Source organism: Brachycentrus maculatus, unplaced genomic scaffold, assembly GCF_059751285.1.
Source record: "Brachycentrus maculatus isolate JH-2025_06_01 unplaced genomic scaffold, ASM5975128v1 h1tg000534l, whole genome shotgun sequence".
Taxonomy (NCBI): Eukaryota; Metazoa; Arthropoda; class Insecta; order Trichoptera; family Brachycentridae; genus Brachycentrus; species Brachycentrus maculatus.
Window position 1 is genome coordinate 560,772 of NW_028281280.1, and position 14,260 is coordinate 575,031.

Sequence of the window (14,260 nt, forward strand, 5' to 3'; positions counted from 1 at the left end):
TTTTATTTATTAAACACAACATTGAATATATTTAAATAATTATATATTTTTTTTAAGGAATAGCCCTCAAAGCATCTATTAGAGGCTTGTCTGTAGGTAGAATAGTAAGGATAGGGAAGGTAAATGTGAAAAATACATCACAAACACCCAGACCAGTTGAAAATAAATCTTTCTTGAATTTATTTTGCACTTGGCGGAAATCGAACCCGCGATGCCAGTTGGGCAGGCGAGCGTCTAACTAACCACGCCACCGCGCCTGTCGTGGCGCCGAATTATTGAGCAGCCGTGTACTAAGCGAGAATAGGTAGAATCTTAGTCATGCGGTGGTTTGACTTTGTGAGGAATGAAGAGATAAGGCGTAGGACGCAGCAAATCTTGGTCACAACTGTCGTCAAGAAAAGGCGATTCAGTTGGCTTGGCCATGCACTCCGCATGCCTCCCGAGAGCCGCCATCAAGCTTGCCTCTTTTACAAGGCATCAGGATCGCGCCGCCCAGGACGACCACTGCTGACAATTCGTCGGCAGTTCTCGTCAGAACTTCGGGACGCGGATTTGACTTGGGAGGATGCAAGGGAGCTGGCAGCCGACAGAAAAGCCTGGAGACAGTTTGTGGACTCCATATGCTCCACCTAGGGAGCGGATATGGTTTATTATTATTATATATGTACATATCGTAGTCATACAGGAAAAAGTGACCCAGTGCATTGTTTTACAAAAACGTGATCATTGACTATTTGATATCTTACTAGCTTAATATTGCCCTGAAAAACATCCCAAAGGATTTTAAACTTGTAAGTATAATATATTGACTTGGTAAAAATGACTAACTGCATTGATGTTTATTTTGTTGCCAAGCAAAAGTGACTTAAATGGCCCTCCTGAACACTTTTTACGTTTTGTTAGTTGGTCACTTTCTCCTGTACGACTGCGATATATGCAGGGCTTTTTTAAAAACAAAAAAGGTCATGGAACTCACATATGAACTCCAGGAGCACATTATCTCAATTCAATTCAACATAATATTTTTGTTTTGATATCTTAACATAGATGAAGAAGAATACAAAAGTCTGGGTATTTACAGACCCTACAACCTGTCATACACTGGTTTAAGTGATCACTTTACACACGTGTAACATTCACCAATTCGCCCATGATTGACAACCACACTACTCAAGTTCTCGGAACTTCCATAGATCACTCACTCCTTTCAAGAACGTCATAAATCAAAAATCGACAATTTTCAGTTGTGCATGTTTTCGGAATGCCCAGAAAATGTACTATATCTTAGCAAAAGCGCCATATTTTTAACTTAATATTTACCCGCTACAGGGCAGAAAGTGATGTTTTTGCATTTTGAAAAAAAGGTATTGTTTAACTATTTTTTAAAAATAAACTACTTATTTTTAAAATGGAGAAAAAACCTTCAGGTTTTACCTACAAAGATCTGTTGTACAGTAAAAAGTTCAATAAGTGGCTTGATATTCATTTTTAATACATTGTATTACATTTTTAAACTTTAAAAAGGTTTTTTGATTTATGATTTTCTTGAAAGGAGTTAGCAATATATTCTTCTTCATTTTTGTTGAGATAAAATAATATGAAAAGTAATTCCTAGATTTGTGAACCAGTATTTTGACACACGCAAAATGTTGTTACAAATTTTTAGCATAACCGAGACAGCTTTTCGCTATGCTTCTTGGCCTTGTGTTTCTCCAACGTTTTTTCCACTTTCGAAGCGAATTTGCACATGTTGCACTTGTACTGTTTGTCCTCGTGTTTCCGGCTGTGCGATTTGAGCTCGCTGGCCGTCCGGCAGGAGTACCCGCACAGCTCGCAAGAGAACTGCTTGGAGCCGTGCCTCAGCTTGTGGTAGCGCAGGGCGGCGGGGAACTTACAACGATAGGAGCAAAGGTCACAAGCTAGGGGTAGATCGTCCGAGTGCTTTAGCATGTGCGATTTGAGAGACATGGCGGTCTTGCACACAAACTGACACTGCCCGCATATGTGGGAGAGATTCAAATGCGTGGCTTTATGGTAGTTAAGAGCCGAGAGAAATTTGCATCGGTAGTTGCATTCGTTACAAGCGTACGGCATCTCATTTAGATGGTTTCGCCGGTGGGACTTCAGCTGGGCGGTGGTTCTCGCGGAGTAACTGCAGAACTCACACGCGTGCACAGCTGACGATTCTTCCAATATTTTGTGGCTGCAGAAACCTACGGAATACTGTCGCGAGTGGCTGCAGATCTCGCACTGCTTCGAGCCGTGCGATCTTCGCTTTTTGCGGATCTTCGGATGTATTCTCCTGTGGAGACTCATCTCCGTCTTGTCCGCCGTCGCAAAGTTACAAAAGCTGCAGAGGGATATTCTTTTTTCTGGTTTTTTATCAATGTCCCGCAAACTGTCATCGTTTGCCTCCGCATCTTGCATTCTTATTAGATTATCTCTGACCATGTTTGTGAAAAAAGTACCCACAGGATCTTGTAGATTTTCTAATGCGTCGTTTTGAGGTTCTGGCGGTTCCGTTTTGAATAAATCTTCATTTTCTTTCTTGATCAAATCGTCCGTTTTGATTGTCTCATTGTCGATTTCTTTAGTGCGCTTCTTGAAGCGTATCTTCATCAGGTTTATACCATACTTAGAGACCTCTTCGTCGTTGTTTAGAAGTTCCATATCCCACGATCCCGTTGTGTGTTGGTCCGCCTCCTCCGTGCCAGGCTCCAGTTTGACCGTGACACCGTTCATATCAAAAGACTGTCTGCAACATACACACAAAAAACAAGCCTTAAGTCTTTAGTAGTAAGATATTTTTAGATTTTAATCATTTGTCCACCGTTCTGGAGGTCCCGGGTTCGATTCCCAAGGGAGGTAAAATAAATATAAGTGATTTTTTCACTGTAATATTTATTCAATATTACCCTGGACTGGTACCTGAAGCGGAGGGCTGATCACCTTTCCTTCATGTGTAAACGATCAAGATAACACTGCGTTTATTTGACGCAGTGCCCTATGCACCATTGGGGTGCGGATAAGGGTTTTATTATTATTATTAATCATTTGGCTATATTTTTTTAGGTAATATATCCAAATTAAACAAGGTTTTTTTCTTGAATGTTTTTCGCAGAAACTTTGTGGCACATTTTATAAACTTTATAAAATTGAACAACTTTGTTTTAACCACTTTATTATTGGTACACTTCATCCAACCGGTTTCGACAAGAACCTTGTCATCATCAGGGTTTATGTACTAATTCTAAAACATTGAAATGGATAGAAATGCCTCATCAAATACGCATTCCTTCTAGTCTCTAGACTGCTGTAGCCGAGCATACCCTGGAGGAACTGGGTCGGGTAGAGCCGAGTATAATAGCCGCACTCTCTTATGATACCTCAGAAATTTCTTATGGACTTTCTCTACCATATCGGCTTTCAGTACACCTTTCCTTTATGTGTTAACGATCAAGATAACACTGCGTCAGTACGGTGTAGTACCCTATGCACCATTGGGTGCGGATAAGGGTTAGAAGAAGAATAATTTTATGGACTTGTAAATTGGAAGAAATGCTTCAAAAAGATTGCCAGTAAAAATGTTTTTACTTAGTTAAATACGTTTTAATATATAATCCATTTCATATTTATCAAATAATATTTTTACATATTCAATGTCAGGCTCTCGGAGAGAATGTAAACAAAAAAATACAGCTCTGGTGAGGAAATGGCGGCGATATTTCATGGAAAAATGGTCATTAATATCGTATCAATACTCACAAATGCGTTTTAAATGTCCCTAAAGTACAGCTATGGCTGTTGTCACAAGTGTTTCAAAGATTTTTAAAGTTAAAATAGTAAATATACGGTTCATTTGACGGATTAGGGCTGATAGTAAATGAGTCTCTGTCAGTCTTTACGACTGCTGTCATTTTTACTGTCAGTGTCAAAAAATTCGGGCCAATCAGAGATTCGGTTGTACTGCGCATGTCTCAGAGTGCAATGCCTCCTATATCAATATGTTTTTATTTTATCTGCGTGGTTAGTACTATTTTATAGCTCCGTGGTGCGTACTCTGAATGTTAGAATTGCGAGTGTTTTTGTCTAGAATTTTCCCTTATGAATTACATGAAGTTATTTACATAAAGAGTAAATCCACGCAAGAGTAGGCATAGGCTATGAAACTTAAAAAGTTGAAGCCTGAGTAGGGTCATGGTAAGCGGTGTTGCATAAGCCGTAGCTAGATTTCAGAGTCACTTGGACGTTAGGTAATTCAAAAAGACAGACCGCAAGCATATTATTATTTTAAAAATGTAAGTTACAATAATGAACAGTCTAAAAGCCTTCGAGATAAGGCGGGAAAAACGTCTGCTCCATATGTCTTGAGTGGATAGTGTGACGAACTTAGAAGTTCTTTACAAAGCAGGTGTAGATCGTATTGAATATAAAAAAACAGCACAATCTTCTATCTGAGATTTGTCCGGAATAAGGGTTATTTGTTCCGAACATCACAGGACAGAGAAGCCTTCTCCAGAATGATCGCCAACGATTTTTCCATTGTTAGATACCCTACCTAGATGCACTGTAGACACCATGCATCTGGGTCTACTCTTGTAGTACTCTACTTGAAAATGTAGCAACTGATTACTTAAGTTAGTGGAGACCTCGCCAAATATATCGCGCATACATATTGTATTCATTATATAGGAGGCTTTGACGGTGCTGCCATAATTTAAATTTAATTGATGCGCATCAAAAGCGTGACATTTAAAATGAAAGGTTAAGAATTTAAACAATTTTTAACGGAGACTCACCCAGTGCTGCGTAGGGTACTAGACGGAACCAAAACTGTAATCAATTGATCGTTTTTTTTTTTATATAAAAGGCAAAGAGCATAAGTATATTCGATATTTAACTCAAGACACTATTACACTTTTGGAGTAGTTTATAATACACAAGAGAGTATTATAAGCTACTCCAAAATATACTTTAAAATAATCTGGAGATATCAGATGTCGTATTTGTCTAAGCTAGCAAAATCTGAAAAGTCCGGGGTGTAAGTAACTACACCAAGATGAAGCTTGTAAGGAGCTTGGCCCACTCGATTTTTCTCTATGCTGCTGAAACATGGACCATAAAAGCAACAGAAAGGAGAGAAATTGATACCTTCGAAATGTGGTGTTGGAGGCGCATGCTCCGAATCCCATGGACAGCTAGACGCACCAACGAGTCCATTCGCCAGGAACTACGCTTAGATGGCTTGACTCTGGCCAATGTCTGTCCCCGACGGATTATCCAGTACTTTGGACACGTTGCGTGTGGCAAGGAGGATAGCCTGGAACGACTATTTGTGATGGGTAGCCTGGAGGGAAAGAGAGGGAGAAGATCCGCACACGATGGACCGATGGAGTTAAGGTGGTTGGAGCGCTACGTGCAGCGCAGTCAAGGGATAACTGGAGAAGAGTCATTGCTTACACAAGGGTCACAATTCATAGCAATAGGGACTAAGACAGAGAAGAATAATACATACGTAGGAGCTTGTTTATATTTTATTGTACTCATACATACGTATGAGCTTGTGTATTATTCTTCTCCATACATTCAGAGACGTATAGGAGTTCGGGTCTGACCATTACATACATAATTAGGTTGCATATACATGCAACCTAATTATGTATGTAATTGTCAGACCCGAACTCCTATACGGTTCCGAATGCTGGACGATGTATAGCACCTACTCTAGGCAACTAGAAACTGCTGAAATGCGAATGCTCAGGTGGTCAGATGGAGTGTCCCTTAGAGACAAAATAAAGAGTTTACGCAGTCGTGGAAGCCTGGCTGTAACAGGCATCAATAGTAAGGTAGAGGAAAGACAGTTGAGATGGTAGGGCATATAAGACACAGAGAACCCGAACATATAGTTAACCAGGCAATAGAAATGGATCTTTCTCGAGAGTTATCTAGAGGAAGACCAAGGAATTCATGGGTGATGCAGAAAGATAACATGATTCAAAGGCATGGCCTAGGTGAAGTTGTCCGGGACAGAAGGACCTACAGCCTGAAGACGAGGAGAGCTTTTTTCTTCTTCTTTATTTTATATTCTTTTGCATTATACAAACATGACATAAATTCAAATACAGAAAAATATGAATAAAATATAAATACAAAAAAAAGATCCCACAAGGCATGGCCTGTGTGTGGGTATACAATATAATTTAGGTCATGGTAAAGGGCACTGGCAAGAATATAATAGGACCCCACAAGGACAATAATCTGGAATGTAGCCAAGATGAAGAAGACGATTCATGTGTAAACGATCAAGATAACACTGCGTTTATATGACGCAGTGCCCTATGCACCACTGGGGTGCGGATAAGGGTTTTATTATTATTTTTTTTTTTAAACCTTAAAAACATCATTATTTATTGATTTGGCGTTTAATTAATAGAACTCCATTTTAATTTATGTATTAATTTTAAATCAAACACAGATTTTTTGAGTCTACTAAGTTGTATTTTATTAACAAAAACACATCAAAAATTATACTGTGACGATTGTTTCGCCTTGTTAGGGCATTAGACTTAGTAGACTCAAAAAATCTGTGTTTGATTTAAAATTAATACATAAATTTAAAAACATCTCCTGAAAAATCAAGTTTTTTGATATATCGCTCACTCCTTTCAAGAACGTCATAAATCAACAAACTTGATTTTTCAGGAGAACGTTTTTAAAGTTTAAAAATATAACACAATGTATTTAAAATAAATATCAAGTCACTTATTGAACTTTTTACTGTGCAACAGATCTTTTTAGGTAAAACCTGAAGGTTTATTCTCCATTTGAAAAATATTTAAAATATTTTTTAAAAATAATTAAACTTTACCTTTTCTTCAAAATGCAAAAACAACACTTTCTGCCCTGTAGCGGGTAAATGTTGAGTTAAAAATATGCCTTTTTTGCTGGGATATAGTACATTTTCTGGGTATTCCAAAAACATGCACAACTAAAAATTGTCAATTTTTGATTTATGACGTTCTTGAAAGGAGTGAGCGATATGACGTTGAAAGGAGTGAGCGATATATATACTATTTTTTCTACATCAACAAAAATAATCAACTTTTTTGCTAGATATAACATAGTGACTATCCGTGCGGATTTTCCTGTGACGAGGGGTCAGAGTCGTAAAGATAACACAAAAATAACAAACGATCGATTGAAGTATATATTATCAAAATAAGCTAACTCCCTTTCAATTTTTTCTTAAACAAAACACTTCTTCAACTTCAAACCCTTATCGGCACCCTAATAGTGCATAGGGCACTGCATCATATAAATGCAGCGTTATCTTTATCTCAGAGTTAAAAAATCACTTAAATTCAATTGACCCCTCCTGGGAATCGAGCCCGGGACCTCCAGAATAGTATTCGAGCGTGTTGACCATTACACTATGGATTTGACTAACCTTTTTATTTAGCGCAACCCCAATGGTGCATAGGGCACTACATCATATAAACGCAGTGTTATCTTGATCGAAGGAAAGAAAGAACATAAAAAAATCACAAAGTTAATAATAATAATAAAAACCCTTATCCGCACCCCAATGGTGCATAGGGCACTGCGTCATATAAACGCAGTGTTATCTTGATCGTTTACACATGAAGGAAAGGTGATTAGCCCTCCGCTTCAGGTACCAGTCCAGGGTAATATTGAATAAATATGACAGTGAAAAAAAATCACTTATATTTATTTTACCCCCCTTGGGAATTGAACCCGGGACCTCCAGAACGGCAGCCGAGCGTGCTGACCATTACACTACAGAGGCGGACAGGCTAATTATGAAATGGAAAATCACAAAGTTAGTGTTTGATTTAAAAAAAATATTACATAAAAGGAAAATCTGGAAAATTTGGAACAGCACTTGGAGCTAACAGGCTTTGAAAGTGAACGCTTCAATAAACTATTATTTTTGATTAGTAAATTACGCCAATATGGTTCAAGACCTTACGACTGTTTGTAGTGTTCAAGTTATCATTTTAAATGGAAAAAGTGTTATGTTTAACCATAGTGAATCTGGCTTTAATCTGTTCTGGTTTAAATCTTATAAACGGCCAGAAAACATTATACGAAGGTAAATATGTAAGCAAAACAATATATTAGTATGTATGTTCAAACCTGATGTATGTTCAAAGGAACTGATCATGGGGTACTCGCGGAAATTCACCAAAAAAGCTCTAAAGCTTAGCAAAAAACAAATAAGGGTCCTAACCAGGACCTTGACAGGACACTGCAGACTGAGGAAACACATAATTGGACTTCATAACTCCCCAGTATGCAGATTTTGTATGGAGGGTAACGAAACACCAATCCACATTCTCTACAACTGTGACACACTCGCTCGCAAACCAAGTCACATCCTTAGAGGACCTCTACTGGACTTCGAGAAGGTGAAGCTCCTACCACCAAGACAGGTCATTAGCTACATGACTCACGCAGGTCTTGGGAGTGAGCTGTGATACAGAGGAAGGTCACAATAGACATTATATGGTCGCAGTGACATAAGGGATGCAAGATCCCTAACCTCAAAAAAAAAATATGCTCAGACCTATTTATTGTAGCTGCAGACAGTTGGTAGAATTCCATATTGAATTGTTGGGTAATATATCCAAAATTAAACACGGTTATTAGATTGAATTCTACTTTTATTGACATAATAATATGTGACACGTTTCCTCTTATTAAGACATTATCAAATGTCTTCATAAGACGAAACGCATCACATATCATCATATATATATATATTGTAGTCGTACAGGAGAAAGTGACCAACTAACAAAACGTAAAAAGTGTTCAGGAGGGCCATTTAAGTCACTTTTGCTTGACAACAAAATAAACATCAATGCAGTTAGTCATTTTTACCAAGTCAATATATTATACTTCTAAGTTAAAAATCCTTTGGGATTTTTTTCAGGGCAATATTAAGCTAGTAAGATATCAAATAGTCAATTATGCACTTGGTCACATTCTCCTGTATGACTACGATATATATATATATATATATATATATATATATATATATATATATATATATATATATATATATATATATATATATATATATAAATAATAATAATAATAATAAAATAAAGCCCTTATCCGCACCCCAATGGTGCAGATAGTGTTATCTTGATCGTTAACACATGTAGGAAAGGTGATCATCCCTCCGCTTCAGGTACCAGTCCAGGGTAATATTGAATAAATATGACAGTGAAAAAATCACTTATATTTATTTGACCCCCCCTGGGAATCGAACCCGGGACCTCCAGAACGGTAGCCGAGCGTGCTGACCATAGCAAATATATAAATAAATATGTTTATAAAAGTAGAATTTAATCCTATAGATATGTTTAATTTGGATATATTACCCGAAAATTTAAAATGGAATCCTACCGACTGTCTGCAGTTACAATAAATAACGAATTTTAGAGTTCAAGTTTTTTACCAGCATACATACCCACAATATGTAGGTGGATTCATTCTCAAGCTGTTATTATTTTATTACAGGCGATGCTTGTGTGTTATCGAGAACAGGACAAACTGGGGTCTGTCAACCTTTTCGTAACTGCCCGGCCGCTAGGAACGATATAGTTCATCAATTTATCCCTCAGGTACACATTCATTCCCTACATCACTCACTCCTTTCAACAACGTCATACTTATATAAAAAATCTTAAATTTTCAGTTGTGCATGTTTTCGGAATGCCCAGAAAATGTGCTATATCCCAGCAAAAGCGGCATGTTTTTAACTTGATATTTACCCGCTACAGGGCAGAAAGTGTTGTTTTTGCATTTTGAAGAAAGGGTATTGTTAAATTATTTTTTTAAATATACTAAATATTTTTCAAATGGAGAAAAAACATTCAGGTTTTAGCTAAAAAGATCTGTTGCACAGTAAAAAGTTCAAAAAGTGGTTTGATATATATTTTTTAATACATTGCAAAATATTTTTAAACTTTTAGATTTATGTCTTTTTGATTAAAGTTTTTTTGATTTATGACATTCTTGAAAGGAGTGAGCGATATATCAAAAATTGTCAATTTTCAGTTGAGCATGTTTTCGTAATGACCAGAAAATGTACTATATCCCAGCAAAAGCGGCATGTTTTTAACTTGATATTTACCCGCTACAGGGTAGAAAGTGTTGTTTTTGTATTTTGAAGAAAAGGTATTGTTTAATTATTTTTATAAATATACTAAATATTTTTCAAATGGAGAAAAAACATTCAGGTCAACTCAAAAATATGCAATTTTGACATGATGCATATTATAAAGTTTTCAACGTTCTTTAAACTGGTAAAATACACTGGTTTGAAATGTCATATTTATATGGTTTTTAAGTAAATTCTACTTTAATTTTAAAAGCGGGTATTTTTTAATTTTTGTTTATTTCGGGTTAACAACAGCAACATATTATTTTTTGACATCTCATCAAAGATGAAGAAGAATATGGAAGTCTAGGCATTTACGGGGCTGACGACCGTCATAGGCTGCTTTATGTGATCACTTTACACACGTGTAACATTCACCAATTCTACCCATTATTGACAACCACACTACTCAAATTCTTGGAAGTTCTATATATACAAACCAATTTAGAAACCTTGTTCTTGAATCACTAGAACTTCACTAGAGACATCTATTGGTGAGATGTAAAGAATCTTCATCTTTGATGAGATGTCAAAAAATAATATAAAAATTAACTCCTGTAATAGGATTTATTAATTTATTCAATATCATCCTGGACTGGTACCTGAAGCGGAGGGCTGATCACCTTTCCTTCATGTGTAAACGATCAAGATAACACTGCGTTCATATGACACAGTGCCCTATGCACCATTGGGGTGCGGATACGGGTTTTATTATTAATAGGAGATAATCCAGATTTTGTGAACAAGTATTTGGACACACTCAAAATGTTGTAACAGCAACATATGTCTCTCTCCCTCTGGTCTCAATCCTGCGGATTGGTCTGTGGCGACAGATGACATCTCTTTCGCCATTCTCGTCTATTCTGGGAAGTCCTCTTCAGCTCCTCATACGTGAAGCAGCCCATGTCTTGGTATAAGGTGTTCGCGGCGTGGGCGTCTTCTGGCGTGTATTCCCTCCACAGTCTGGTCTCCTCATTATACTATACATGCTTACAGCGTAGAGAGAGTACAACACAACTTCCTTAGATACATTTATTTTAAACTAAATATACCTACCCATTGTTGAGTTAGATTATAACTGCATAATGAAGCGGCTAAAATGAATAAATCTCAGTGATAGAAGGGTAATTACTGATCTGGTCCTGTTATATAAAATTCTTATCAGCCCTGATCTCCTAAATCAAATAAAGCTTAGCATGCGTTCAAGAGGTACTAGGCAAAAATCTGTATTCCCAGTATTTGTACATAACGCAAACTATGCCATGTTCTCTCCCATTCCGCGGCTTCACATGTTAGCCAATGCTTTTGAAAGTATGGATTTATTTAATATATTGTTATCCACTTTGAAGTGTGTACTTTCTCAGCATTTCTTCTCCATGTTATAATGGATAAATGTAAACGTTGTGTTTCACTCTCTCTCGCTACTCGCTGATGGTGTGTGAAGGAGACGTATATTGACCAGTGCTTACTATTTGTTATTTTATTATTATTTTATGTTCAAGACTTTTTGTTTCTCTATTAGTGTATTCATTAGTGTATTTTTATATTAGATACTGTATATATGTATTATATTAAAGGCATTAGCTATTGGATAAATAAATATTCTTCTTCATATATGTTATATCAATAATACATGATGTTCACTCTTTCAATGTTACAGGTATGCTCTTTCGTGGGCACAAACCCCATCGTTTGCTGCGTACAGAGTGACGCGGTCTCCTCGACTCCCCCTTCCCTCGCACAGCTCCCGAGCGCCCCCACGAATGCCGCCTCAAGGCCGACCCAAGATGGCTGCCCGCCCATTCCGGCTGAGGCGGTCCATATAAAGCCAACAGGGCAGAAGGCTTGGGACAGTAAGCCCATTTTATGTCACACAAATTGATTACTCATTTTTATCGATTGTTGCGCGGTATGATCGATAAACCTGAAATTATCTGTAACATTGATCTGGGAACAAAGTGAATGGTGCACTGAAATCAGTTATAGCAAATAAAAACCTATCAGCGGAAGCAAAACTGGCAGTGCACAACGGAGTCCTGGTTCCGACTCTAATGTATGGATGAAAGTAGACTGAACGCAGTCGAAATGCGATCTCTCAGAAGAATGTGCGACAAAACGATGTATGATAGATGTGCGAATAGTGAAATAAGGAAGGAATGCAAAGCTGAGATAAGCATTATCCATAAAATTAAGAAAGGTGTGTTGAGATGGTTTGGACATGTAGAACGAATGAGTGAGGAAAGAACGGTAAAACAAATTTATGAGGCGAATGTTAGTGGGAAAAGAAGCAGAGGAAGACCGAGAAAAACATGGCACGATCAGGTATGCCAAATACTTGAAAGTGGTCAGGTTAGGAGTCGTAACAATCGGCGGGTATGTATGAGGAGATGCATGAACGTGGAAGAGGCGAAGAATGTTTGCAAGGACAGAGTGGTGTGGCGCTCTATTCTCCCTGCCTACCCCTGCGTGGAAGCGGCTTGATTGTAACTGCAGACAGTTCGTAGAATTCCATATTGAATTATTGGGTAATATATCCAAAATAATACAAGGTTTTTGTTGGATTGAATTCTACATTTATTTATGTATATGTTAATACGTGACGCGTTTCGTTTTCTTAGGACATTATCAAACACTGTTGACATTATCAAACACTCGTCTTTGATAATGTCCTAAGAAGAGGAAACGCGTCACGTATTGGCATATACATAAATAAATGTAGAATTCAGTCCAACTAACCTTGTTTTATTTTGTATATATTACCCAACAATTATAAAATGTACCACAAAGTATCTTTGTTTTAACTACTTTTTATTGATACACTTTTTCCAACCGGTTTCGACAAGAACCTTGTCATCATCAGGGTTTACAACATTTTGAGTGTGTCCAAATACTTGTTCACAAAATCTGGATTATCTCCTATTACAGGAGTTATTTTCATATGATTTTTTGACATCTCATCAAAGATGAAGAAGAATATGGAAGTCTGGGCATTTACGGGGCTGACGACCGTCATAGGCTGGTTTAAGTGATCACTTTACACATGTGTAAATTCACATCTCACCAATAGATGTCTCTAGTGGAGTTCTAGTGATTCAAGAACAAGGTTTCTAAATTGGTTCATATATACAGAATTTCCAAGAATTTGAGTAGTGTGGTTGTCAATAATGGGTAGAATTGGTGAATGTTACACGTGTGTAAAGTGACCACTTAAACCAGCCTATGACGGTCGTCAGCCCCGCAAATGCCCAGACTTCCATATTCTTCTTCATCTTTGATGAGATGTCAAAAAATTATCATCAGGGTTTATGTTTACAGTTTTGTCCACGGTTTCAGAATGCATCGAGCTAATGGAAAGCGTGTATCCGTGCACGGCTTCGTCATTTCTGGTAAACGCTCCCTTGACGCGTCATTATGCTTGCAACCACGCAGTTCCCCCCCTCATTGGCGGTAGCAGTCACGCGACTGAAGGAGAATTCCCACACATGGTAAGGACTAAGGGATCTATTTATCTCATCTGTGTTTTAAACTTCCTACGTGATATGTATTTACTATATCAAATAATAATATAATAAAAACCCTTATCCGCACCAAATGGTGCATAGGGCACTGCTTCATATAAACGCAGTGTTATCTTGATCGTTTGACGCGTGAAGGAAAGGTGATCAGCCCTCCGCTTCAGGTACCAGTCCATGGTAATATTGAATAAATGTTACAGTGAAAAAATCATTTCTATTTATTTTACCCCCCTTGGGAATCGAACCCGGGACCCACAGAACGGTAGTCGAGCGTTTAACGTCAAACACTTTAATGAGTTTTATTTTTATTTACAACTAATTTCGAAAGCGACAGATGTTTTCAAATAATAATAAATAATAAAACTCTTATCCGCACCCCGATGGTGCATAGGGCACTGCGTCATATAAACGCAGTGTTATCTTGATCGTTTACACATGAAGGAAGGGTGATCAGCCCTCCGCTTCAGGTACCAGTCCATGGTAATATTGAATAAATATTATAATGAAAAAATCACTTGTATTTATTTCACTCCCTCCCTGGGAATGGGCCCCGAAG

At 37.6% G+C, this 14,260-nt stretch overlaps 2 protein-coding genes across 7 annotated transcripts in view; one reads left to right on the top strand and one right to left on the bottom strand.

Annotated features, from left to right (window-relative positions):
• Positions 1 to 54: 54 nt before the first annotated feature.
• LOC148301638 (uncharacterized) lies at positions 55 to 3,896 on the bottom strand. The gene is made up of 2 exons (XM_088272950.1): positions 3,766 to 3,896; positions 55 to 2,755 (listed from the first exon to the last, which is right to left on the bottom strand). The coding sequence occupies exon 2, from the start codon at positions 2,740 to 2,742 to the stop codon at positions 1,663 to 1,665; it is 1,080 nt and encodes a 359-aa protein (XP_088129076.1). The 5' UTR covers positions 2,743 to 2,755; positions 3,766 to 3,896; the 3' UTR covers positions 55 to 1,662.
• A 4,074-nt stretch (positions 3,897 to 7,970) lies between these two features.
• LOC148301639 (venom protease-like) overlaps positions 7,971 to 14,260 on the top strand; it is a 38,677-nt gene continuing 32,387 nt past the window's right edge. For 5 of the 6 annotated variants that reach the window (XR_015838769.1, XR_015838768.1, XR_015838770.1 and 2 more), the window contains exons 1-4: positions 7,971 to 8,113; positions 9,547 to 9,650; positions 11,850 to 12,042; positions 13,523 to 13,674. Coding sequence is in view for 3 of the 6 variants with exons in the window: in XM_088272946.1 (XP_088129072.1) it covers positions 8,023 to 8,113; positions 9,547 to 9,650; positions 11,850 to 12,042; positions 13,523 to 13,674 (540 nt within the window). In the remaining 3 variants the exon portion in view is untranslated. The remainder of the gene's footprint in view (positions 8,114 to 9,546; positions 9,651 to 11,849; positions 12,043 to 13,522; positions 13,675 to 14,260) is intronic. The other variant, XM_088272948.1, reaches the window with a different exon arrangement.

Bases quoted from the DNA above. Each gene is read 5' to 3' on its own strand.
- LOC148301638 (XM_088272950.1), bottom strand. From the start codon at position 2,742: ATGAACGGTGTCACGGTCAAACTGGAGCCTGGCACGGAGGAGGCGGAC.